The 27,392-nt window shown below is 50.3% G+C and overlaps 1 protein-coding gene across 1 annotated transcript in view; it reads left to right on the top strand.

Annotated features, from left to right (window-relative positions):
* The first annotated feature begins 408 nt into the window (after positions 1 to 408).
* The window catches only part of DCPS (decapping enzyme, scavenger), a 100,342-nt gene continuing 73,358 nt past the window's right edge, over positions 409 to 27,392 (top strand). Inside the window, exons 1-2 of the mRNA XM_060250441.1 lie at positions 409 to 700; positions 8,045 to 8,213. Of these exons, the coding sequence (XP_060106424.1) occupies positions 527 to 700; positions 8,045 to 8,213 (343 nt within the window). The 5' untranslated portion in view covers positions 409 to 526. The remainder of the gene's footprint in view (positions 701 to 8,044; positions 8,214 to 27,392) is intronic.

The raw sequence follows: 27,392 nt of genomic DNA, 5'->3' as shown, positions 1-27,392 counted from the left end.
CAGATCAGTTCCCCTGAAACAAACGGCAGCTTTGAATGGTGGGCTTTATGGTTTCACAGTGTTGCCAATTGCAATTTTGCCTTTCCCAAATTCTGCCAAATCTCCAGGAATTCTCCAAGTTGTAGTTGGTAACCCTACTTGCTGCAGGTTGAATGGCAGACTTCAGCCCACTATACCTGATCCCCTCATCTGAAGAAGTGTGTTTTTAGCACACGAACGCTTACGTCCTGAATAAAACTCAGTTGGTCTTAAAGGTGCCACTTGACTCCTGCTTTGTTCAACTGCTCCAGACCGACACAGCTGCCCACTTGGATCTAGCATTGCCTGTTTAGCGTTTGTATCAAGATCGCATTCCCGGGGAAAATAACTGCGCATGTGTAAAAGCCATAGCTAGGCTCGCCTTAGTAGCCTCCTACCAGCAGAGGGCGTCATTCGGCAACCTTAAGCCGGTGCGTGCCGAGGCGACAGTTTGAGGGTGACGACGCATGCGCGCGATTTCCCGCTTTCCCACCCCCTCCACAACGCCATGGCGGAATCCCCTACGCTGAAAAGGAAACGGGAGGAGAAGGAGGGTGAGAATGGGACGGTTGAGTCCCAAAAGGAAGGTACTACCGCCGCTGGGTTCCCTTTGGCGGACCTCTCTGTGCGGAAGGTGCTCAGGGAGTCTGCGCGGGACAAGACCATCTTCCTACACGGCCAGGTACCAGCGGTTTAGTATAAGCGCTTTGGGAGCCGGCACGGATCAGTCCGCTTCGAGGGGCGGGGTAGCAGACGCATCAGCATTTGGCCCCGCCTGTTTTGGTGACGTCAGCATAAAGGAGGGGAAAGGAGAGGCGAAGGCTTCATGAGGCGTGTGTGTAAGAATGGCAACATTTTGTGTTTTGGCAATTCGGTGCCCCGCCGTAACGCAAACATTTTTTAAAAAGGAGCTAGTGTCAGATTGTTTAAAACAACGTCTGTGTCCAGTGGTACCTTCAAGACCTTCTGGGTATAAACTTTCATGTGAGAATGCACACATACCCAAAATAAAACTTTGTTGGTCTTATGTCTTGTGAGCCGCCCTGAGCCTGCTTCGGCGGGGAGGGCGGGGTATAAATAAAAATTTATTATTATTATTAAACAGGGGTGGCTGAACTGTGGCTTGGGAGCCACATGTGGTGCTTTCACACATCTTGTGGGGACAGGGTAAAAGCCGGAACAGCCCGGAACGGGCATAAAGCAACGTAGACTGTCACAAAAAACACTGGGATGCATCACAGACACTCGAGAACAATATTCTAGAACAGAAAAAGCGGAAATCACGCATCCTTATTACCCCATTCCGGGCCAAAATGCCCCTGGAACGGGCATCAAACAACCTGGGCTGCCACAAAAAACACTTGGATGCATCACAGACACTCGAGAACTATATTCTAGAATGGAAAAAGCGGAAATCACACATCCTTATTACCCCGTTCTGGGACAAAAGGCCTCCGGAACACTGCAGAACAGGCTGGAACGGGCATCAAACAATCTGGGCTGCCACAAAAAACACTGGCATGCATCACAGACACTGGAAAACAATATTCTAGGATGGAAAAAGTGGAACTCACATGTCCTTATTACCCCGTTCCGGGCCAAAATGCCTCCAGAACACCCCGGAACTGGCTGGAACGGGCATCAAACAACCTGGGCTGCCACAAACAACACTAGCTTCCATCATAGACACTCAAGAACTATATTCTAGAACGGATAAAGCAGAACTCACACGTTCTTATTACCCCGTTCTTATTACCTGCCTCATGGTCCAATAAGCGGTTCTTGTGCCAGCTGCTCCAAAACAAGGTGCCCTCAGGACACTCAAAGAGGCAGGCACTGGGGACTGGCTGTACCCCAAAACAATATCTGGACCACCCCAAGTGACACATTCCCTCCCTCGGGACACTGTCCCCTGCAAGAAGACATGCAGTGCTGCCTGGTCCAAACAATGGTTCCGGTGCCAGAAGCTTCCATTGCAAGTGCCACCTAGAAGCCTGTGTTCCAAAGGAGATTTGAATAAGAAACTGTTTTGACTGCTTGTCCTCTGCACCCGAAAAAGCAATATGGACCACCACATCCCATACACCCCCTTGTTCAGGGGATTATACCCTTCGAGAGGACATGTTCTGCCTCATGGTCCAGAGAGCTCAGGCCAGCTTCTAAAAAGTATGGCACTACACGCTTTGTTTTGGGGGACCACCATAAAGGCCTGTCTTTCAAAGTACATTAGATAAAGGAACCTCTCCCAGTGATGTGCCAGCTTGCAGACCCCCTTAGGGTCAAAGTCATTTTGGTTCTGAATAGGTATTAACGGTCTTCCAAGCTTCAATTCATGGTAACAAACTGAAATTTCTAAATTTGAATTCATTCTCAAGTTCACTGTGATGGACCCATCAGGGCTCAATGGATTCTTTACCTCATCTTTGATGCTAATGTACCACACCCAAGTCCCAAATATCATTCTAGTTTGCCATTATTTTGACGGCAAAATAGTGAAATTAACAAATTGAAAGAGCAAACTAGAATGATGTTTGGGACTTGGGTGTGGTACATTAGCACTTTGAAGACAGGCGTTTACAGTGGTCTTTGCAGTAGTTTCTTATTCAAATCTCCTTTGGAATAGAGGCTTCTAGGCAGAAGCTTGTGGTGCAGGACTGGGCGTGTTTGGACCGGTATGACTGCATGTCTTCTTGCAGGGGATAGTGTCCCGAGCAAGGGAATGTGTCACTTGGGGTGGTCCAGATATTGTTTTGGGGTACAACCTGGCCCCAGTATCTGCCTCTTTGAGTGTCCTGGGGGCATCTTGTTTTGGATAAGCTGACACAAGACCGCTCTTTGGACCATGAAGCAGCACATGTCCTCTCAAAGGGCAGAGATCCCTTAACGTGGGGGTGTATGGAATACAGTGGTCCATATTTCCTTTTGGGGTGCAGAGGGCAAACAGTTAAAATAGTTACTTATTCAAATCTCCTTTGGAATAGAGGCCTCTAGGTGGCCCTCCAAATGGAAGCTTGTGGCGCAGGAACCAGTGTTTGGACCAGCAACCACTGCATGTCTTCTTGCAGGGGACAGTGTCACTTGGGGCGGTCCAAATATTGTTTTGGGGTCAGCCAGTCCTCAGTGTCTGCCTCTTTGAGTGTCCTGAGGGCACCTTGTTTTGGAGCAGCTGGCACAAGAACCGCTTATTGGACCATGAGGCAGCACTTGTCTTCTCGAAGGGCAAAGTCCCCTGAACAAGTGAGCGTTTGATATATGGGGGTCCAGACCTTATTTTGTGGTTCAAAGCTTTCAAACTCTTCATTGTTTTTGGTTGAATTCACAAATAAGGAACTCACACATCCTTAAATAAGGAACTCACACGTTGTTTGATGCCCATTCCGGCCTGTTCCGGAGGCATTTTGGCCCAGAACGGAGTAGTAAGGACATGTGAGTTCTGCTTTTTCTGTTCTAGAATATTATTCTCGAGTGTCTGTGATTCATTCCAGTGTTTTTTGTGGCAGCCCAGGTTGCTTGATGCTTGTTCCAGGGTGTTCTGGAGGCCTTTTGTGAGTTCCACTTTTTCTGTTCTAGAATATTGTTCTCAAGTGTCTGTGATGTATCCAAGTGTTTTTTGTGGCAGCCCAGGTTGCTTGATGTCCATTCTGGCCTGTTCCGGGGTGTTCCAGAGGCATTTTGGCCAGGAACGGGGTCATAAGGACGTATGAGTTCCGCTTTTTCCATTCTAGAATATAGTTCTTGAGTGTCTATGATGGAAGCTAGTGTTGTTTGTGGCAGCCCAGGTTGTTTGATGCCCGTTCCAGCCAGTTCCAGGGTGTTCTGGAGGCATTTTGACCCGGAACGCGGTAATAAGGACATGTGAGTTCCACTTTTTCCATTCTAGAATATTGTTTTCCAGTGTCTGTGATACATGCCAGTGTTTTTTGTGGCAGCCCAAGTTGTTTGATGCCCGTTCTGGCCTGTTCCAGGGTGTTCTGGAGGCATTTTGGCCCGGAAGGGGGTTATAAGGACGTGTGAGTTCCGCTTTTTCCATTCTAGAATATTGTTCTCGAGTGTCTGTGATGCATGCCAGTGTTTTTTATGGCAGCCCAGGTTCTTTGATGCCCGTTCCGGCCTGTTCCGGAGGCATTTTGACACAGAACGGGGTAATAAGGACATGTGAGTTTCACTTTTTTTGTTATAGAATATTATTCTCGAGTGTCTGTGATGCATGCCAGTGTTTTTGTGGCAGCCCAGGTTGCTTGATGCCCGTTCCGGGGTGTTCCGGAGGCCTTTTGGCCCGGAACGGGGTAATAAGAACGTGTGAGTTCTGCTTTTTCTGTTCTAGAATATTGTTCTCAAGTGTCCATGATGCATCCAAGTGTTTTTTTGTAGCAGGCCAGGTTGCTTGAAAAAAAAAAGCGGAACTCACACATCCTTATTACCCCGTTCCGGGCCAAAATGCTTCCAGAACAGCCCGGAACGGGGTAATATGGATGTGCGAGTTCCACCTTTTCTATTCTAGAATATAGTTCTCGAGTGTCTGTGATGCATGCCAGTGTTTTTTGTGGCAGCCCAGGTTCTTTGATGCCCGTTCCGGCCTGTTCCGTGGTGTTCTGGAGGCATTCTGGCCCGGAACGGGGTAATAAGGATGTGTGAGTTCCGCTTTTTCTGTTCTAGAATATTGTTCTGGAGTGTCTGTGATGCATGCCAGTGTTTTTTGTGACAGTCTATGTTGTTTTATGCCTGTTCCAGGCTGTTCCAGCCCGTTGGGCTTTTACCCTGCCCCCATATTGTGTGGCTTTCCCCCACCACCCCATTAGAATACTTGGGAAAGGCATTTTTAATCACTTCTCCAAGCCAACCAGCCGGTAACTTGGAGAATGCATTTAAAGTTAAAGTTTCTTTCTCTCCCCCTCCCGCTCTATTTTCTTTCCATCCATCCATTATCTGATGTTCATGTCATGCAACTCTCAGACGTCTGACATGTGGCACTTACATTAAGTGAGTTTGGCCACCCCTAGTCTTAAAGGTGCCACTGGACTCAGATTTTCTTCTGCTGCTTCAGACCAATACAGAAGAAAACAACTGCAACTGTGTATATAAACAATAAAGAATTTAGAAACCAATATAGAAAAAGTCTCGTATTTGTTTTCCATAGCTACTCCATACACAAATAACAAATAAAAGACTTTTCTATATTGGCTTATAAATTCTTTATTGTTTATATACACCGTTGCTGTTGTTTTCTTTTGTAATATACTGTGTTGCTACTTTGCTTGTTGCTGCTTCAGATCAATACTTACCCACCTGAGTCAAGATTTTAGTTTTGTAGGGGATTTTCCTGTTGATGTTTTGCTTGCTTCCTGGCCGCATTACGTTCTTCATGCACAGCTATTCGGACCCACACCAAAATGGTATGTTTGGCTAGGCATTGGGATTTGGTGCTTCATCAGATCCTTGATCTGAGGTAGAGGCTTATCATGTGTCAGGCAGGTAGCCTTCTAGTCAAGTGTTGTAAGGATCATAACCAGCAAGAATATTGGCTATTCCAATCTGAGTGGAAAGTTTCTTGCTAGCCCTCAAATGAGGCTCAGATGTGGTTTTTTGCTTCCTGTCAGAGAGAAAAGCCCACTCATTAGGTAGCCATCCCAAGGCAAGCCAGGTGGAAGGTTTCCTGCCATTTTCAAACCTCTTTTTCTCTTGCTGTGGCAGATTTTGAGGTTCAGCATTGGAGATGTGAGCAGATGAGCTGCAAGACTCAGCAGCTGGGAATAACTGAAAGATGTCGAGAGTGCGCTTCTGGTGCCGAACGGGAGAGGAAACGCAGCAAAGGGCACAAGTTGCAGTTGTTCCCTCTGACAAAGCACCGTCTGCCCATCTCGAGGCTTAGATTATTTTTCTTATTAGCATATCTATTGCTTTTAGCCTGGAGATCAGTTTTTCATGTTTAGTGTTTAAAGTGGAATTGAATTGCAAACTAGCAGTTAACTCAAATGCTGTAAATAAGATGGATGGACTTGTCACTCAGGGGCCATAAAAATAGGAAATTTGCAAGTACTCTTTTAATTCAACATTTACAGCTGTACAGTGATCAGAAAGAAGGTTCTCCCCAAGTGCGAGGATACAGTTCGGTCAGCTCTTTTACTGCCCCCTGTAAATCCACCTCTGAGATAACCGAGCCCCATGATGAAGTGTCGGGAAATGGAAAGGCAACCCTGTAATTTCAAAGTAGCAGGTAAATTCCAGATGGGAAGGTTTTTGAGAAGACTTGAAGGTGAATAAAACTCTAGGTCGCATGTGGGGTTTGTGCATGAAGATAAAATTGTTATGGGGCAGGCGGATAGTAAACTGGAATAACAGGGTGCTTGAATCACCAAGGTTAGATGTGATGGGTTTATTTATTGAACCGTACCAGAGCTTGGTTCTGTACTGAACTGGGTGACACTTTAGGCTGTCAGTTCTGTATGGAGCTGAATCTGGTGGTGGGAATTGCTGTCAAGTTGTAGCCAGCTTATGGTGGGTCCTCAGAGGGTTTTCAAGGCTAGAGATGAATATGGGTGGTTTGCCATTGCCTGCCTCTGCAGAGCAGCCCTAGACTTCCTTAGTGGTCTCCCATCCAAGTACAGACCTGTACTTAGTACTGACCAGCAGCTGATGCTGCTTAGCTTCTGGAATCTGATGAGATTGAGCCAACCTAGGCCATCCATCAGGACTCATGTCTGTGTTCATAAACCATGCCTTCTTCCTTTCTGGGACTGGCACATGCAAAATAGCTGTGCACGAAAGCTCGCCTAACCATAAGACCCATCTGTCATTCTACTGTGTCCCTCCTTCTCTGAAGGTCTTCTAATGCAGTGGTTTTCCGTCCATCTCAGGTTTCTCAGTTGGGTTAGAGACTTGCTGGATTGGCAGTCGCTATAGAACTGCTATCTTTTTGGAGGGACCTGCTGCTATTGTAGAAACTTAGAGAGCTACAGTGCTGTGCTTCCAGCCTCTCTTTGCATTCATTGAGGAGCAGTACAGTTGTGAAGTCACTCAGTGGTGAAAAAGATTTCTCCATAGACTGACTTTTGGCTTATTGCTCACCAGAGTATAACACCTGATGCTCATCTTTTCTGTGGCTTCTTGGTCAGCTGACTGTGATCCTGGCCTTGATGTTCATGGCTCATAATTCTCACTCCACCTCTTCCTGTCATGTGGCTTTGTAGTCATATGGCTTCCTGTCGCTTGCTTGTGTTCACTGGGTCCTGGATCCAGAAGAGTTGAAGGCTTCTGTGTGAATGGCACAGTGATGGAAGTAGTGTTCAATGGTAAGGGATTGGTGTGGGAAATTGAATTTTCCAACACAGGATCACACCTCATGGATTGCAGCAAGGTCTGCCTTAAATCTTCATCAAACTGTTTTCTGTTTCAGGTGTTGCCAGGCGAGACCACCAAGGGTAGGCTTTGGAGTCTCTAGTACCCCCAAGCACACAGATGTTGCCTTTCCCCAGATTGCTGAGTTGCAGAACTACAGGGTGACCTAGAAGCCACAGTGATGCCTCTGTCCTGTATGATACAATGCAGAGGTTTACCGTGTGGACATGCTGTACTCATATGTTACTGCAACTCCACCTACTTGGGCTCCGGGCATAACGTGAGCACACAATGCTTTTCAGTTTCTAGGTCCTGCCCCTACTGTGTACCTTGACATTATCTTGTGTCAGTAGAACATGGTCTAGCATAGGTTTTGCCACTGTCTGGGTTCCACCTACTGATAACAGGTCTTGCACATTCCGAACAAGGAAGAGATGCCCAGCAAGGGGCTTTTAAAAAGGGGGATGAGACACATATATAGCGAGAGCATCTATCAACAATGGTTAGCTATGAATACCTTATCTCATTGTTTTCCTTACTTCAGTGTGCCGTTGTGTTGGGGCTAGAGAAGGGATACCCTCCTTGTGAGCTTACGGAGCCATTTGGCTGCTTGTTGTAGGATACAGAATATCAGCATAGGCAGGTCTTGGTTCAATCCAGCAAGATAATCCTTACATTCTTATTTCTCTAGGTGAATAGTGCTTCTGGGGATGGGACTGATGCCGTGGTGATTTTGGAAAAGACTCCCTTCCAGAAAGAGAGCATTTCCGAGCTCCTTAAGAAACACACAGAGCTACAGCTTCAAATGTCCAATGACATCTACAGCACCTACCACCTGTACCTTCCGCCAGAGCTCAATGGTAGGTGGTCAACATGGGAAATCAAACACTTCCATCACTGGCTTGTTTGGATCGCAGCGAGGTCTCCCCAGATTTGTGTGGATGCATTTCAGCTGTTGCCCCTCCTATTAAGGATTTGTCAGGGAAGAGCACCCTGAGCCTACCTGGTGACTTTTAAAAAACTCATTGTAGTTTGTGTTTTTCTGTATTTCTGGTGGCTTGGTAGCAGCCAAGGTATCCCATGTTCATTACTGGTTTAGAGCTGTGATTACGGGTATGAGTTGGGTAGTCCTTGGTTCAGATTTTTAAAATTATTATTATTTTTAGCTTGTTAGATAGCCTTAGGCAAGCTATTCTCTCTGTACTTCAGCCTTTCCCTGTTGGCAGCTTGAAAGGACTTTTTAGTTTTTACTGCCTTCCTTTGTTTTAGTCTACCTTCCGGACTCTGGCAGAAAGGTGAGGTTTAAAAATGGAAAGAGGTCATATGAAGACAGTGACATGAATCTGCTTTCCAGGGTTGCTGTAAGGATTATTCAAGCAAGTATGAATGCTGTGCTTTGAACATTTGGGGGAAAACGATATTAAAATGCTAAGCTTTGCCTTCAATATATACATTAAAGCAGTAGGTGATTCATTTTCTCAGGCCATTGTATTTCTTTTCTCCAGTCCTATTGTGATTGTTCAGTGGTCCGTTCCTACTTGAAATAACTTGGCAAAATTGCTTAATCTTCCTACAAGGTAAAATAGGAATGGACCCTCTAGGATCCTTCAGGGAAAATCGAGCTGTAAAGCAAGAGGCTAAGGAAGCACCTTGTAACATTTGGCATTGGGGTGTTTCAGCACAGTTGCAAATCGAGAAGATCTTTGTCAGCTCCCCAGAAGTGTGTACAGTGCCAGCCAGGGTCCTAGTTGATGCAGTGGATTAGAGTTGCATCAGACGCACAAAGAGAGGGTTTGGCTGTGGAGGGGCAGCAAACCTGTTCCTTGTGGTTTCATCCCTTACTCATTTGATCAGAGCATGCAATTCCCATTAATAGACTGCCATTGATAACTCAGTGCCAGGGCCCTCCCACATGAGCGTGCTTTCTGTTTCTGGCTACATCAGAACCATTGCTACTGCAGATAATACTTAGGTCCAGCCTGGTTCTTGTCCTTCTCCCCAAAAACCACCGTTAAAGAAACAGGTTCAGTTCACACATACCAGCAAATGGTTAGTTCACTGTCTGTGCCTGGGCCTTATGCTCCTGCACTTTCTGCTTTTTGCCCAGGTTGCAGGTGATGGGAAACTGTGGTGCAAAGGGAGAAGGATGCACGAAAACCTACAGCACAGTTCCAGTCTTCCAAACCATGGGTTGGACCCAGATTACGCTTTCCAGTGGCAGAATGGAACTTTCCTGGCTAGTCTAAAAACCCATTCCTTGACACGTTAAGTTTTCTATATATGAAGAAGTTTTCTTTTAACAGAATGAACATTTTAGACCATGAAGTTTCCTCCTTACCTGTATGTTCTCCTGCTACCATCTTGGGATGGTATATCCAACATACATACATTGATAATGATAACTATAAAAGTATTTGCCAATTGCCAGAATTTTTAAATTTTATTTTATTGGACATGTAAGTGGCTTTTGAAAATACATAGCATACTCATTTTTCGCTGTATGTTCTTCTGCAGTTTGTTCTGCTGTAATCCCTTTGTTGTCAGTTTCTTCTAATTCTCTGACATAGGTCTTATCCAGAGTGTAGCTATTTGAGCTTTTCTGCTGGATCAGTTGGGCATCATTGCAGACAGCAGCACCACACAGGCACCTTTTCGTGTGCTGGAATGGAATCGCTCTGTGCAAAATGCAGTCCTTGGTCTGGTCCTATGCCTGTTCACTGGCAATGATGAGCGCATTCCAGTCTGCATGCACCGTGACCGCCACAAGGTGGAGCCCTTAGACTAGGAATCCAGGAAATGTTTCAACTGGTTACTTAAGCATGTTAAAAAGTAAATTAGGTGGACAAGAACATCACTATCCAATGTATTTCTCTTTTAGCTGTGTTGACACACTCAAACAGGGACTTTGGTTGCTTATCCCATTACATATATTAAACCTATCTCCCATTGTTATTGACGGACTATCTCACATTTTGACGTACTACCGTTTTGTTGCTTTCGCATGCTCATGCTACTCAGATCAAAGGTTTGCTCAGTTTGTTGATTTTACTATTCCGTCATTGTGCCATTTTACATTCTAAACCACTGCCTACCAGTTAATTTTACTTCACTGTTATTGGTTCTTAAATCTGTACCATGTTGCATTCTGGGCCACGGCCTACCAGCTACGTATGGCTCTGCTCAGCTATGTATGGCTTTGCTCACTGTGCTGGATTCCTCGTCTGATGAAGTGTGCTTAAGAGCACATGAAAGCTTACGTTCTAAATAAAAATTGGTTGGTCTTAGAGGTGCAGCTTGACTCCTGCTTTGTTCAACTGCTTCAGACCAACACGGCTGCCCGCTTGGATTAAGCAAGAGAGTTATGGTTTTGTTGATGTGACACAAAACTATTGCATCGGCCTGACTTGAAGTAGGTTACGTTGTACCTCAGACCTCTTATTTACAAGGCTTAATCAAAGGCATAAACCAGCAGCCTCCTTAGTGAGCTGCCTGCCACTCTTGCACACCTGCTTACAGGATTGAGTGATTATGCCCAATTCTGGGCCCATTTGCTCTAAAGAATGCCTTGCAGAGTTCAGTGGGATTATGTTTGCTGAATGTAGAGGCAGCATAAATTACAGGGAGAGAAATCAAGCAGACAGTCTAAACCTGCTAAAAGGTGTATCTCTCTGGTTTGCTGAGGCTGAACTATCTAAAATCTTCCATTTGGACTAATACGTTGGGCACAGGAACTGCCCAGATGGTGCAGAGCACTTTATTCATGGCTTTACACATCTATTTTCCAGTGTCAGGGTTCATGCTGAATAAGCGAAGTGAGTGTCTCTGAGCATATACAAAGTGATGTTCCCTCATCACAGTGTGTTAGCCAGCTTTGAGGCTTCTGCAGTTAGCAGGAAGGGATTTTGTTGCTAGGGATGTAACTTTAACATGCCTAGCCACCACTGGGAACAGGACTCTGCTTGGCTAGATGAAACCCAGGTCTGATCCAGTGGTTCAGTTCTTAACTGAAATCTGGGGCCATCACAGCATGATAGAATTGGGAAGCACAAAGTGAAGTTTTGAAAACTTCCAGCATGCCCTCCAAATTGCTTCTGCTGTCTCTTTGCTTAGAAACAGGAATGTTGCTCATAATGTATTTCTGTATCTTTTAATTCAGTGATTAACATTTCATCTTTTTAAATATGTGCATGTATGTGTACACCTGGAAGTCATGGTGACCTCTGGTGACTGACCCCTACTGGGGGCCTGGAAGGTGTTTGAGAAGTGGCTGAATAAGGTGTGTCCCCACTTCCTGACTCCAGGTATTTGAAGGAGGTCTCCCATCCAAGTGCTTGCCAGAGTCGACCCAGCTTAGCTTTCAAGATTTCTTTTAAAAAGGTAAAGGTAGTCCACTGTGCAAGCACTGGGCCGTTACCAACCCATGGGGTGACATCACATCATGACATTTTCTTGGCAGACTTTTTATGAGGTGGTTTGCCGTTGCCTACCACAGTCATCTACTCTTTACCCCCAGCAAGCCAGATACCCATTTTACCAACCTCAGAAGGATGGAAGGCTGAGTCAACCTTGAGTCAGCTACCTGAACCCAGCTTCAGCTGGGGTTGAACTCAGGTCATGAGCAGAGCTGGGGACTGCAATACTGCAGCTTACTGCTCTGCGCCACGGGGCTTACTTAAAATGATATGAGACCCAGAGTGAAATTTTAAGAGAGATTTTGGTGCAGGCTGTTTTGGCCATGCTCAAGGACCCTGATAATATTTGTTAAGACTTAACCCAGTTGCAAATGTTGTTTGCCAGTTCTTTCTGCATTTCCTCCAAGGTTTAGCCCTCTGACATCGTCATCATGAGCAGTCAGCTGTTTGGTATAGTCACTTTTAGAAATATTCTTTATAAAGAGAGAGCAAGGATGAAATCCTCTGTTACTTGTTGAACTGCTTTCTTGATAAGATATTGGCCCTGACTTGGATGGCCCAGACTAGCCTGATCTCATCAGATCTTGGAAGCTAAGCATAAAAACATAAAATAAGCCATGTTGGATCAGGCCAGTGGCCCATCCACTCCAACAGTCCGTGTCACACACTGGCCAAAAAAACTAGGTGCCATCAGGAGGTCGATCAGTGGAGCCAGGACACTAGAAGTCTTCACACTGTTGCCCCTCTCAAGCACCAAGAATACAGAGCATCACTGCCCCAGAGAATTCCAACAATATGCTGTGGCTAATAGCCACTGATGGACCTCTGCTCCATATGTTTATCCAAACAGGTTTGCCTCTGGTTAAGCGCTTGGATGGGAGACCGTCAAGGAAGCCCCGGGTTGCTATGCAGAGGCAGGCAATGGCAAAAAACCATCTCTGAACATCTCTTGCCTTGGAAACCTTATGGGCTTGCGCTAAATCAGCTGCCTCCAATCAGTTGATGGCACATTCCACCATCACCACTGGACATCTGAAGCTTTTTCTCCTGAAAACAGGGTCAGAGCAGCCGGAAAGTAAACCCATGCTTGCCTAGGAGGGGAACATTACCACAAAGTGCCTTTGCTGTGGTCTCCGGGCATCAACACTTCTTACCAACACAAGCAGCAAACACTTTAATAATAGGCAGTCCATTGTGCAATCATTCAGTTTGTTATGACTTGTGGTATAAATAGAGAAGCAGCTTGCTGAATTAATGGGGGAGGTTTCTTTCTTTTTCCCCCAAGCAGGCTTAAGTTCTGGCATTTCTTATGGGAGGAGCTCTAGGTCAGTGAGAATGTACTGAGCATACCTAAAACACCGGTTCAGTTTCCAGTAAATCCAATTAAAGGACCTCACGTTGCCAGACTGGGAAGGAGTTACATCTTGTTCGTCATGACTTGTCCCCAAGCTGCAAAAGAACCACACAGGGCTAGGGTTGCAGCTCAGAGCATCTGCTTTGCATGCAGAGAGTCCCAGGCTCCAGCCGCAGCATTTCCAGTTTAAAGGATTAGGTAGGAACAGAACAGGTGATGTGCAAAAGAGCTGCTGCCAGTCAAAGGCCAAGGCAGCTTAGTAGGTGTTCTCATGAATTCTCTATGCATTGCAGCACATTAGGAAGATTTTTAAGAAGCTGGAGTAGCAGAGGAGAGTCAGCATTTCTGGGCACTGTCAAGTGCCTCCCTCCTAGGGCAACATTCAGCTTATTCCATTATGTTGAGCTGCGCCAGACTGATTTTTTTGTAGGCTTATGCTGGCCTAAGCCAGAACAACTTCGGTCCTGTCTGAGCCAGAAATAGTTTGGCTCCCCAAGTTTTAAATTGGTTCGGAAGGTGGTCACGGCCAAGCCGTTGACCCCTTCTCTCCCCCTCTCCCACAACAACAGAGACATAAAACCTCTTACATCCTTGGGTGGCATTTAAGAATTACAAGTCCTAACAACCTCTCTCCCCTTCTGCCTCACCACTTCTCTGCCAGTGTTCCTTAAAGGCATGTCAGGAATACTTTATTGTCTAGTGTTAAGTTCCTTCCCAGGCTTGTCTCCTGTAAACTTACATAAGCTAATACATCTAGACTAAGCCATTATAAGATTATTTTTAAAATCGTGCTTTAATTGCTAGTTGCTTCAGTGTGTGTCTGTGTGTGTGTGTTGTTTTGTGGAGACCTGTGTCACATGCCAGTGGAGCTGTTGCTAGATCAAACTTGTTCTGTAAACTTGAGAAAGTTCTTTCTTTTTGTTAGGAGGAATAGCAGTTCATCTCCTCTCCATTTAGATGCCCCTTTTTGTTCTATGAGTCAGTATGATCGAAGGCATATAGAAGCTGCAGGGGACTGAATTCGAGTCCCTCCTCTGCTCTGAGCTCAGTTGAATGGCCACTGGGTATCCCACAGAAGTATTTTTTATTCTTTAAATTTCATTATATTTACTGTATATCCCGCCCTCCCCTATCGAGCTCAGGGCAGCTAACAACAGTTACAATACATAGTGTTAAAATAAAAGACAATAAAATCATTAAAAATTCATTGTACACATATACCGTATTTTTCACTCCATAAGATGCACTTCCCCCCCCCATAAAAGTGGGGGGGGGGAGTGTGTGTGTCTTATGGAGCGAATACCACAAAAAAGAGTGCACGTTGGGGACCTTAATGATGCCGTGGGGAAGCCTGCAGCCAGATCAGAAAGCAAGGACTACATGGAAGGAGAGTGGGTCCAGGCAGGAAACTTACAATTCCATGGTAGCAGCATGGAGAAGCGGGTCCTGGCCAAGAAGGAGGAGATCGTACAGAGGAGGAGGGAAGGCTGCAAGCGAGGAGTGAGTGCTGTTGCTGGCTGTGTTATTGCCACGCTGATTGGAGAAGGGTTTGTAGTAGGTGGCGTTTCCTAGTAGACAGCGGGGACAGCAGTGCGCATGCGCATTACTCTCCATTCAGCGGCTGGGCTTGTCTGAGGTACTATGAATGCTGGCTGCAGGGGGCACAATTCATTAAAAAAAATAAACTATCACTCATTAAATCTTGATTTATGATGTTCCACTTTGAGCATTAAATATATGATAAAACACCTGCCATATTAAACTTTAGTGGTCAGTATTACCGTAATTATGATGTACAAAGTCAGGTCACTGGAATCAATTATTAATTTATACTGCACACATGATGCACAAAGTCCATTTTTGTGTTTGTTTTTAGGTCTTAAATATGTTATAAATTTTAATATGGCTGATTGTCCTCATTGATTTAAGACAATGCTCAGTGCAGGTTATTGGTCAGTGATAATGCACAGGCCAGCGGTAAGTGACAATGCAAATGGTCAGCGCTCAGTGGTAACACAAATAGTCAGCGCTCAATGGTAATGCTAATGTTCAGCGTTTAGTGACAACGCATATGAACATATGAAGCTGCCTTATACTGAATCAGACCCTTGGTCCATCAAAGTCAGTATTGTCTTCTCAGACTGGCAGCGGCTCTCCAGGGTCTCAAGCTGAGGTTTTCCACACCTATTTGCCTGGACCCTTTTTTGGAGATGTCAGGGATTGTTAGTTCTCAATGGTAAACATTGAAGAAATGATACTGAGAGTTCCTTCATTTCTTGCAGAAAAATACTACAGTACCTCATTCTACCCGTGCAAGGATGATAAAGCAGAAAAGGCTAGCATATAAAATTCCTTTTAAACTAGAGGTAGTAAAATATGCTAAGGAGCATAGAAACAGAGCAGTGGAGAGACATTTTGGGCCTCCTCCAACTGAAAAAATGATTAGAGAGTGGAGGAAACAGGAGGATCAGCTGCAAAAAGCAGATAAAAGTAAGCACACTATCTTCTTCGTGGTCTCTGTGCTTCACACTCATGGGATAGTGCGCCTGCGCCGATCCCCGAATCGGTACCTAAAAAAGCCCGGGATTTTTTCGCGCTCGGCGCCAATGGGCATGCGCAGGCGTCCCAATGCGCATGCCCACCAGCACCAGCACGGGGATCCCGCCAGTTCCTTTCTGACCGCCGCGCTAGAGAGGTTCCCTTTCTGCTTCTCCAGTCGGTGAGAGTATTTTTTTCTCTCGTTCTAGCCCGTTGGCCTTTGTAAATAGTTAGTTAGTTAGTTATTAGTATAGTTAGTAAAAAAAAAAAAAAGCGTTTCGTTGTCCGGCGGACTACCCCTTGGGGTATTCCGCTTTCGCTTTCCGCCGCCTTTCTCTCAGGCGTTTCTGAGCAGAAAGAAATTGTTTTTTCGTGCGACTGCCTATGGAAAGTCGCTGGGGGTTTTTCAAGCGCTGCCGTGCTTGCGGGAAGAAGATTGCCCCTCCGGACGGCCATTCTCTGTGCCTCTTGTGCTTGGGAGAGTCGCACAGAGTAGAGTCGTGCCCGCATTGCCTTCGGTTCTCGAAACAGACCAGGAAGAACCGTGCGGCTCGATTATCGGCGGCGTTAACCGAATCGGCGCTTCGACCTCATCGACCGATGGAGGGATCGGCACCGAAATCGACTGACACCCCGGCACAGGAGCTCGCATCGGCCGATGCCGCTCCGATCCCGACTTTAGAACTGCCAAAAGAGCGTGGCTCCACAAAACGTTCCCGCGAGGGCTCGGTGGATACGCCCGCTAAGAAACGCCGTGAGGACTCGGGGACCCGAGCTCTGAAAAAGGCGAAATCGAAGGAGAAGCGTAAGCGACCCCGCACTCCTTCCCCGTCGGGTGGCGCATCGACATCGGCAAACCCGCCGAAAACGATTCGGGTTTCCCCGCGCCGAAGCCCAGCAGCCCAACAACGCCTGTCGGCGTCAGAGCAGGAGCCGGAGATTGACCTCACCCAACGGTCTTCGTCTTCGGGCTCACGTCGTCGGTCGATCAGCGATTCGGCGTCGGAAGTGGATGCTTCGGCACCGGTCATAGACCCGCCATTCAAGCCCCGACCCAGGCGGGATCCACACTATACCCCGCACCGCTTCCCGATACCACCATGGGAGCAGCGTCGGTGGCAGCCTCCCTACTCCCGGTATGAATCCTGCCGTTGGTACCCGGAGGACTACCAAGACTGGGAGCAAGCTTCGGAGTTCTCTTCGGTGTCGAGGGTCTCGCATCGTTCCCGGAAGGCGTCGGCGTCGGTTCCCCCGGATCGACAGCTAGTTCCGGTCGAAGCCCCTCGTAGGCTACAGCCGCTTCAACCTCCACCGAGAGAGTCGACCCCGATCCTGTCAGAGCATTCCACTCATCAGGATTCTTCATCGGAGTCGGACGGTGAAGTCCACGACTTAGACCCTTCACCGGTCTCCCAGACGGCTGAGGATCTTCCGATTTCACCTTCGGAGGATCTGAAGTCTTATGGGGACCTTGTGAAACGCATCACTGCCACCCTTCGATTACCCGTGACCCAGCCTGAACCCGTAGTGGACGACAACGTGTTCGACATAATGCAGAAGAACATGTCCACTGCGGTCGCTCTACCAGTTACCAAGGTGATCCTTCAAGTGGTCAAGGAACCTTGGAGCAAACCATCTTCGACGCCGGTGTCATCCAAACGGCTGGACCACATGTACAGGGTCCAGGAGACGGGGGCTGAATTCTTATTCACCCATCCACGCCCTAACTCGGTGGTAGTCTCCTCCTCCTCGAAGGCCAGGAAGGTTCACTCCGCTCCACCGGACAAAGAAGGGAGGAAGATCGATGGAATGGGCCGCAAGGTCTACTCAGCTGGGGCACTCGGTATAAAAATATCTAACTATGCAGCCTGCATGGCTAGGTATCAGTATGCCGTGCTGGAACAACTTGCCCCGTTCCTCTCTTCTCTAAGTGAGGACAAAAAGGCCGCTGCAACCAAGCTGCAGAAAGAAGGTCTCGCTGTGGCCAGACAACAACTGGCTGCAGCGAAACACATGGTGGAAGCTTCAGCCAAACAGATCACCTCTGCAGTCTGCATTAGGCGTCACTTCTGGCTTCGGTCTACGGCACTCCACCAAGATACCTGCCTTTTGAGGGTGATCGAGGACCTGCCTTTTGAGGGTGACGGGCTCTTCAACACCACAACTGACACGGCGCTGCAAGAGTTCGACAAGAGCGTCAAGACCTCCAAGAACTTGGGCGTCCAATCCACCCCCAAAACTTCTAGGTCCAAGCAGTGGCCTAAGCCCTGGACCAAGAAGCCCTATCAAAGGTTCTCCCCTGATCAATGGCGTCCCCGGCCTGCACAGCCTGAACGACCCTCCTTCTCTGGTAACGGCAGGAACCGTTACGGGGCCCAGCCCTCCAGCAAGTCTAAGGGGGCTCGTCCTCAGAAGCAGGGGGGTTGACTTCCTGCAAGCACGCGTCATCGTTCCCACTGTTGGCTCTTCCATCCGCCTACGCCCTTTCCTGCCTGCCTGGGAGTTGATCTCCACAGACAGGTGGGCACTGTCCATCGTAAAAGAGGGCTACAAAATAGAGTTTGTTCAGACCCCAAACCAGTCCGTGGTAGTTACCACTCCCCCTTCCCCACCTCTGCTGGCGGAGGTGAACAACCTCCTACAGAAACAAGCCATAGAGGTGGTTCCGCCGGAGGCCAGGACAGGAGGCTTCTACTCCCGTTACTTCCTGGTCCCCAAACGGGACGGGGGTTTGAGGCCTATCATGGACCTTCGGAGTCTGAACAAATTCATTCTGTACCAGAAGTTCAGAATGGCTACCCTGCAAACTATCCTGCCCCTCGTCAATCAGGGAGACTGGATGGCGACCCTGGACCTCAAAGATGCCTACTTTCATGTCAGCATCCACCCTGCGTTCAGGCGTTTCCTAAGGTTTGCAGTGGGTGCTCGGCACTTCCAGTTCAGGGCCCTGCCGTTTGGACTGTCTACCGCTCCTTGGGTGTTCACGAAGCTGATGAGTGTGGTGGCTGCCCGCCTTCATCTTCAGGGAGTTGTTGTCTTCCCATACATCGACGACTGGCTTCTTGTGGCAAAGTCGAAGGAGAGTTTGACAACGCACATTGCCATCACTCTGCGTCTTCTCGGCACCCTGGGATTGCAGGTCAACCTGGAGAAGTCCCATCTGACTCCATCAAGGACAGTTCAATTCATAGGGGCTCTGCTGGACACAGATCAACACCGAGCATTCCTTCCTTCGCAGAGAGCAAAGGACATCATCAATCTGGTACAGCTTCTCCAAAGGCGGCAGTGGGGCACGGCTCAGCAGCTCCAGCGGATGCTGGGGCTGATGGCTGCGACGACAAGCGTGCTACGTTTCGCAAGACTGCGAATGAGGGGACTGCAACTGTGGTTCTTACGCCATTTTCGTCCGCTCAGAGATTCGCCCCGAAAGAGGTTTTCCATCCCACCCGGGACTATCCAATCTCTGCAATGGTGGGGATTGGAGAGCAACATCTGTCAAGGGGCTCCCTTTCATCTACCAACCCCCACTGTGACTATTGCCACCGACGCTTCCATGTGGGGGTGGGGAGCTCACCTGGAAGACCTATGTGTGGGGGGCCAGTGGCCTCCGAAACTGAGTCGGTGCCATATAAATTACTTGGAACTGCTGGCGGTTCACTTCGCCCCTCGCTCCTTTCGCCCTCTGTTAGCAGGGAAGACTGTGGCACTTCTTACGGACAACACCACTGCCCTGTGTTATATAAACAGACAGGGGGGGACAGTGTCCCGCAGACTGTGCTCGCTGGCGATGGACCTCTGGATGGAGTGCCTCCAGTGGGACATTTTTCTGAAGGCAACACACCTGCCGGGGGTCCTCAACATTCAGGCGGACTCTCTCAGCAGGGGTGGAGCTCTCCCACACGAATGGGAACTGCAATGGCGGTTCCTGGAGCCGGTGTTCCAGCGTTGGGGGTACCCACAGCTAGATGTCTTCGCCACAGCGGAGAACAAAAAGTGCCCCTTGTTCTGTGCCAGGGGAGGTGCGGATCCAGCCTCGCTGGGAGACGGACTCCTTCTTCAGTGGGGGGGCTGGTTCCTTTACATGTTCCCGCCCTTGCCTCTTCTGACAAGGGTAGTCCACAAGTTAGTTCAGGAGAAGCCACGTTGCATCCTGGTGACTCCTTGGTGGCCCCGTCAGAGTTGGTTCTCGATCCTGCTCCAGCAGTCGAGGGGGGTATTTTATCAGTTCCCGACAGATCCGGACCTGTTGTCGGCCCAGGGCGGGCACGTACTCCACCACAACGTGCCCCACCTGAAGCTGACGGCGTGGTTCATCGATCAGTAGGGTTTTCCACCAGGGTCCAGCAAGTCCTCCAAAGCAGCAGGAAGCCTTCCACTCGTGCCTCTTACAAGAGGAAGTGGAAGAAGTTCAGTAACTTTGTGGCTGACTCCCCTACGTCGCCTGACTCAGTTAGGCTTTCGGCAATTTTTGAGTTTCTTTTAGCCTTGGTGGATGAGGGGCTGGTATTCTGCTCCATCAAGGTTTATTTGGCGGCTATCTCTGCTTTCCATGTTTCAGTAGAGGGCTACTCTGTTTTTGCTCACCCTCACTCTAAGAGGTTCATGAAGGGACTGTTCCGCCTTCATCCCCCTTCTAGATCCCCTCCACAGTTGTGGGATTTGACTCTGGTTCTGGACAGGTCGACTCGTCGTCCTTTTGAGCCCATGGCAACGTGTTCCTTACAACTTTTGTCCTGGAAGACTGCATTTTTGGTTGCCATCACCTCAGCACGTCGTGCGGGGGAGCTCACGGCGATGCGCTGTGATTACCCCTACCTTGCCTTCAGGGAAGCGGGGGTCTCCCTAGCTCCAGACATTACTTTTCTTCCCAAGGTGGTTTCCCAATTTCATCTTAACTTAGAAGTTTGGTTACCCACGTTTTACCCTATGTCACGGCTGGGGCCGGGTCAGGCAAAGTCCAGAGGCAGTCCGAGGTCTGTAGCCAGTAAGCAGGAGGGTCCGAGGCGCCAAATCCGAATCACTGTAGAAGTATCGCAGGTCTGAGGTCCAGAAGCCGAGGTCAGGGAGTCCAGAAGTCCAAAGCCAAAGTCAGGGAGTCAGGAACCAAAGTCAAGCCGGAGTGGATGCTAGAATGTCAGGGAGATGACTAGTTGCTTCCACAAAGCTTCCTCCCAAAGCCCACAGCTATATAGCCCTCTGCTGGCTGTTGCCCGTTTGGGCTAATTGCTGGCTCAGGGAGGCAGCCAGGATCCTGTTACCACTCAAGCATCCTTGCTCTTAGAAGGGCCAGGATCCTCTCAGAACTCAGGGCTCAGGGAGCGTCTTGCTTGTGAGCGTGCCGCCCTCCTCCGATCCCTGAGGTCCTGCCGGAGGCGGTCACGCACACGAGCCACCCGAGAGGGCGAGGCAGGGGGGCTGGGATCTTCTCCAGCAGGAGGCAGGGGCACTGGTGCAGGTGGCAGGGGCACAGTTTCCTCATCAGACTCAACTTCCTCTGAAGGGTCCCCAGCACCCATGACACTATCCCCCCCCCCAGGGCCCCCCTCCGTCGAGGGACCTGGAAGGTCGGGGTGGTCGTTGTGGAACTGGTGCACCAAGTCCGGGGCATGAAGATTGTCCTCGGGCTCCCAAGACCGGTCTTCTGGGCCGTATCCCTCCCAGTCCACCAGGTACTGGAGGCCTCCACGATGGTACCGGGAGTCCAGGATCTGGCGCACCTCATATTCTTCCTCGTCATCCACCAACACTGGTGGTGGCGGCGGTGGGGAAGGAGTCCGAGCTGGGTCAGGGGGTGCAGCCGGAACAAGGAGGGAGCGATGAAACACGGGGTGAATGCGGAGGTGGGGTGGCAACTGGAGCCTGAAGGCGACGGGGTTTATTTGTTCAACGACGGGGTAGGGTCCAATGAACCGTGCATCCAGCTTGTGAGACCGACCAGGCCGGCGCAGGTAGCGAGTTGAGAGCCACACCTGATCCCCCGGCTGCACTGGAGGGCCTTCTTGCCTCTTTCGGTCCGCAGCCCGTTTATATGCCTCCTTGGCTTGCTGTAGCTGCTCTCGGAGCAAGTCTTGGCTGGCACGGAGTTCTTGCAGGTAGGCATCGACGGCGGGGACATTCGTGGGTGGTAGGATCGCTGGGAAGAACCGAGGGTGGTACCCGTAGGTTGCAGCAAACGGGGTCATTTGGGTGGATGAATGGACCGCGTTGTTGTATGCAAACTCCGCTAGGGGCAATAGAGTGGTCCAGTCATCCTGCTGGTAACAGGTGTAACAGCGGAGATATTGCTCTAGCGTGGCATTGGTGTGCTCTGTCTGGCCATCTGTCTGTGGGTGGTAGGCCGAGGACAGGTGCACTCGAGTACCCAGGCTGGAATGGAGGGCTTGCCAGAACCGAGAGGAGAACTGAGGGCCCCGATCGGAGATCAGATGGGCTGGGAGTCCATGCAGACGAAAGATGTGTTGCAGGTAAAGCTGGGCCGTCTCCTGAGCTGTGGGGAGTTTCGGGCACGGAACAAAGTGGGCCATCTTGGTAAATAGGTCGACGACCACCCAGATACAAGTCTGACCCTTGGAGCGTGGAAGTTCCGTGATGAAGTCCATCGAGATGGTATCCCAGGGTCCTGAAGATGTGGGCAAGGGCTGCAGCAACCCTGAGGGTTTGGCTGGGATGTCTTTGGCCCGTCGGCAGACGTCACAGGAGCTGACATAGCGGGCAACATCAGCGCGAACTCATGGCCACCAGAATTCCCTTGTCAGCAAGTGGGTGGTCTTATGCTGTCCAAAGTGCCCGGCGGGTAACGAGTCGTGGGTCAGGCGTAGCACTTCTGCCCGCAAGGGCCCGGGCGGCACATAGAGGCGTTCGCGGTGTAGCAAGAGGCCGCCTCGAGTCGTGAACTCCCCTGTTGGGTCATCTTGGAGAGCCTGGAGGTGTTGCTGGACCCAGGGATCATTGGCCTGGCTAGCCCAAATGTCCTCCACGAGTGCTGGTGAAGTGGAGGTGGCTGCAAATACTGAGGGCGGCAGGATTGGAGCAGCGGGCGCGGTCTCAGTTGAGGCAGGGGCGTATTCCGGTTTCCGGGAGAGCGCGTCTGCTTTCCGGTTCTGGGTATGGGGGATGTAGGAGATCCGGAAGTCGAAGCGAGAGAAGAATAGGGACCACCGGATCTGGCGCTGGTTGAGACTGCGGGTGGTCTGGAGGTGTTCCAAGTTCCGGTGATCGGTGAGCACTTGAACAGGGTGGCGAGCCCCTTCGAGGTAATGTCGCCAAACCTCAAACGCCGCCTTGATCGCGAGCAACTCCCTCTCCCAGATGGTATAGTTCCTCTCTGCAGCAGTGAGCTGCCGCGAGTAATAGGCGCAGGGCTGTAGTGGCTGGGACGGCTCCTCGCGCTGGGACAGCACTGCTCCCAGGGCCACGTTGGAGGCATCAGCTTCCACCGTAAAGGGAAGCTGGGGGTCGGGGTATCTCAGGAGTGGCCCGGTGGCAAAGCGAGTCTTCAGGGTGGAGAAGGCGTTATCGGCCTCTGGGGACCAGTGGAAGGGTTCTTTGGGGCGGAGTAGTTGAGTCAGGGGTGTGGTCAGGGATGCGTAGGCCGGGATGAATTGCCGATAGTAGTTGGCAAAACCGAGGAACCGCTGCAGGTCTTTGCGATTCTGAGGAGCCTGCCAGGTCAGGACCGCTTCTACTTTTTTCGGGTCCATGAGGATCCCCTGCGGTGACACGATGTGCCCAAGGAACTCGACGGAGCGCAGGTCGAAGTCGCACTTCTCCAGCTTGGCGTAGAGACCATGGGCTCGTAGGCGCTGCAGGACCTGGCGGACGTGCTCGGCGTGCTGGGCAGGATTGCGGGAGTAAATTAGGATGTCATCCAGGTATATGATCGCGAAGCGGTCGAGCAGGTCCCGGAATATGTCATTCATGAACCTCTGGAAGACAGCGGGGGCATTGGTCAGTCCGAAGGGCATTACCAGGTGCTCGTACTGCCCGTATCGGGTCCCAAACGTGGTCTTCCATTCGTCTCCGGGCCGTATGCGCACCAAATTGTACGCTCCACGGAGGTCCAGCTTGGTGTAGATTTGGGCCCCCTTTAGGCGATCCAAGAGTTCAGGGATCAGTGGTAGAGGGTACCGGTTGCGGATGGTGATCTTGTTCAGGGCCCGGTAGTCATTGCACAGCCGGAGCTCCCCACTTTTCTTCTTCACGAAGAGCACTGGAGCAGATAGGGGAGAGGTTGAGGGTCGGATGAATCCGCGTTTCAGGTTCTTGTCCAGGAAGTCTCGCAGAGCTGCCAACTCCGGCTCCGACATTGGGTACAGACGCCCCACCGGGAGTGGTGCCCCAGGTACCAAATCAATGGCACAGTCGTAGGGCCGGTGAGGGGGAAGCTGATCAGCTCCTGTCTCTTCGAAGACATCAGCAAAGTCCACATACTTCTGAGGGAGCTGAGGACCACCACTCGGGATGCCAGCTGCTAGAGTGGTGGGAGGAGTCAGATGGGGGCATGGGTCTCGGAAGCGTAGTTCCTGCTGGGCCCAGTCCACGATGGGGTTGTGCAGCTTCAGCCAGGAAAGGCCTAGAATCAGCGGGAAGCGAGGCATGCGGGCGACATCAAACCGCAGCTGTTCTTGGTGCTGCTTCACAAAGGCGGCATCTATAAAACAGTGGGCCGCTCCCGAGTCCAGCATGGCATACACGAACAGCCAGCGTTCGTCAGGCAGACGGAGTTTGACTGGTAGCAGGAATGGCCCTGGGGTATCAGCCCGCTGTTCGGAGGACCCAGCTAGTCGCCCCAGGCTGGGGGGTCCACTTACACCTGGGGCTGCCCTTTTGGCGGCGGTGGCAGCGAAGGTCCAGGTATCTGATGCTTAGCAGGGCAGCCAGAGGCATAGTGGCCTGCCGTGCCGCAGTAGAGGCACAGATTCTGCGTGCGGCGTCTGGTCTTTTCCTCTGGGGTCAGGCGGGGTCGAGCAGCTCCAAGCTGCATAGGCTCATCCTTGGTGCTGGTACTAGCTGGGGACGGGCGAGGAGCCAGGTAGCACGGCGCAGGGAGCTGGCGCCCTCTGGTCTTGGCTTGGCGGCGACTTTCCAGGCGGCCATCGATGCGGAGGCAGAGGGTGATAAGTTCTTGGAGCGTGGGTGGCTGCTCCACCCTGGCCAGTTCATCCAGGACCTCCTCTGCCAACCCCTCAGTAAACTGGTCCATCTGGGCAGCCTCATTCCACGCCAAGTCCTGGGTCAGGAGCTTGAATTCAGTGGCATATTGAGCCACCGAGGAGTTGCCTTGTTTCAGTGCCCTGATCTTCCGGTTGGCTGTGGCTGCTTGGACTGGGTTTGAGAAAGCAGCAGACAGGTGGGCCTCAAACCCCTGGTAATCAGTCAGTAGGGGAGAGGACGCGACCAGTAAGGGTGTGGCCCATTTGGCCGCCTGCCCCTTTAACAGACTGATGACGAAACACACCTTGGTTTTGTCATTGAGGAAGTCCCGTGCTCTCAGTTCAAAGTACAGCCTACACTGTGCTAGGAAGGCAGGAAATTCTTCCACGGCACCCCCAAATCTGTCAGGTGGGGGAACTGGGCACTTGGCTGGAGCACTGGCCGCAGGTTGTTGCTGCAAGTGCACTACTGCCTGTGTTAGCTGCTGTACCTGGGCTTGGAGCGCAGCCAGTAGCTCTGTGGTTTCACTTGCTTCAGCATCCATCCTGTGGAGTGGGTGTTTGTCGGTGGAAGCAATCTGTCACGGCTGGGGCCGGGTCAGGCAAAGTCCAGAGGCAGTCCGAGGTCTGTAGCCAGTAAGCAGGAGGGTCCGAGGCGCCAAATCCGAATCACTGTAGAAGTATCGCAGGTCTGAGGTCCAGAAGCCGAGGTCAGGGAGTCCAGAAGTCCAAAGCCAAAGTCAGGGAGTCAGGAACCAAAGTCAAGCCGGAGTGGATGCTAGAATGTCAGGGAGATGACTAGTTGCTTCCACAAAGCTTCCTCCCAAAGCCCACAGCTATATAGCCCTCTGCTGGCTGTTGCCCGTTTGGGCTAATTGCTGGCTCAGGGAGGCAGCCAGGATCCTGTTACCACTCAAGCATCCTTGCTCTTAGAAGGGCCAGGATCCTCTCAGAACTCAGGGCTCAGGGAGCGTCTTGCTTGTGAGCGTGCCGCCCTCCTCCGATCCCTGAGGTCCTGCCGGAGGCGGTCACGCACACGAGCCACCCGAGAGGGCGAGGCAGGGGGGCTGGGATCTTCTCCAGCAGGAGGCAGGGGCACTGGTGCAGGTGGCAGGGGCACAGTTTCCTCATCAGACTCAACTTCCTCTGAAGGGTCCCCAGCACCCATGACACCCTAGCCCTTCCTCGGATGAGGAGCGCAGGCTGCATGCCTTAGACGTTAAGCGTGCCCTCTTGTTTTATTTGAATCGTTCACGGGGTTTTCGTGAGGACAACCAACTTTTTGTCTCCTACTCTGCCCCCAAGTTAGGGTCCAAGATTTCGTCTCAAAGGCTTTCCAAGTGGCTCACTGAGACAATTAAACTTTGTTATTTGTTGGCGAAGAAGCCTTTACCTGGACTTGTTCGTGGACACTCCACAAGGGCGATGGCCACGTCGGTGGCATTCCTGAAAGGTGTGTCCCTTTCCGATGTCTGCAAGGCGGCTACCTGGTCTTCTCCGCATGCCTTCATGAAGCACTACGCGCTGGACGTGCATGCTCAGCAGAGGACTCGGTTGGGAGCTGCGGTGCTGCAAGCTGTTTCTTCAGGTTGACCGTCTTCCCACCTCCAGGTATGCTTTGCTTGCTAGTCTCCCATGAGTGTGAAGCACAGAGACCACGAAGAAGATAGACAGGTTGCTTACCTGTAACTGTAGATCTTCGAGTGGTCATCTGTGCATTCACACTACCCGCCCTCCTTCCCCGCTGCTGACGGTCTCCCTCCAGTAAGAGGCTTTCGGCGGTCAGGAAGGAACTGGCGGGATCCCCGCGCTGGCGCTGGTGGGCATGCGCATTGGGACGCCTGCGCATGCCCATTGGCGCCAAGCGTGAAAAAATCCCGGGCTTTTTCAGGTACCGATTCGGGGATCGGCGCAGGCGCACTATCCCATGAGTGTGAATGCACAGATGACCACTCGAAGATCTACAGTTACAGGTAAGCAACCTGTCTTTCTGTGGGCATGCTGCAAAGTGGCCACAGTTGGAGGTGGACATGAAAGAATGGATCATACATCACCGGAATAATGGCTTCTCTGCCTCGACAAAAATGATCATATTTGAAGCGAAACGCATTTCTATAGAGAAAGGCATTCAGGATTTTACAGGATCGCCATCATGGTGCTACAGATTTATGAGGCGATGTGGTCTTGCTATGCAGACCAAAACTAGAATTGCGCAAAAAATGCCAAAAGAATATGAATCTAAAATTCTGTCCTTTCATAAATTTGTTATTGATGCTAGGAAGAAAAATGGCTTTGAAATTGGCCAGATTGGGAATATGGATGAAGTCCTGCTAACCTTTGATGTGCCATCTAATAGGACTGTAGATCTGAAGGGTGCCAAAACCATCACTGTGAAAACTTCAGGGCATGAGAAGACCCATTACACAGCTGTGTTGTCCTGCTGTGCCGATGGCACCAAATTGCCACCCATGTTGATTTTCAAAAGGAAAACATTTCCAAAAGAAGTGATTCCGCGAGGAGTTGTTGTACATGTACATGAGAAAGGATAAATGGATGAAAATGGAATGAGAATATGGGTTGAAA

Source organism: Heteronotia binoei, chromosome 12 (assembly GCF_032191835.1).
Source record: "Heteronotia binoei isolate CCM8104 ecotype False Entrance Well chromosome 12, APGP_CSIRO_Hbin_v1, whole genome shotgun sequence".
NCBI classification, from domain to species: Eukaryota; Metazoa; Chordata; class Lepidosauria; order Squamata; family Gekkonidae; genus Heteronotia; species Heteronotia binoei.
Note: the sequence above shows the minus strand (reverse complement) of the source record. Positions and strands in the feature narration are given on the sequence as shown.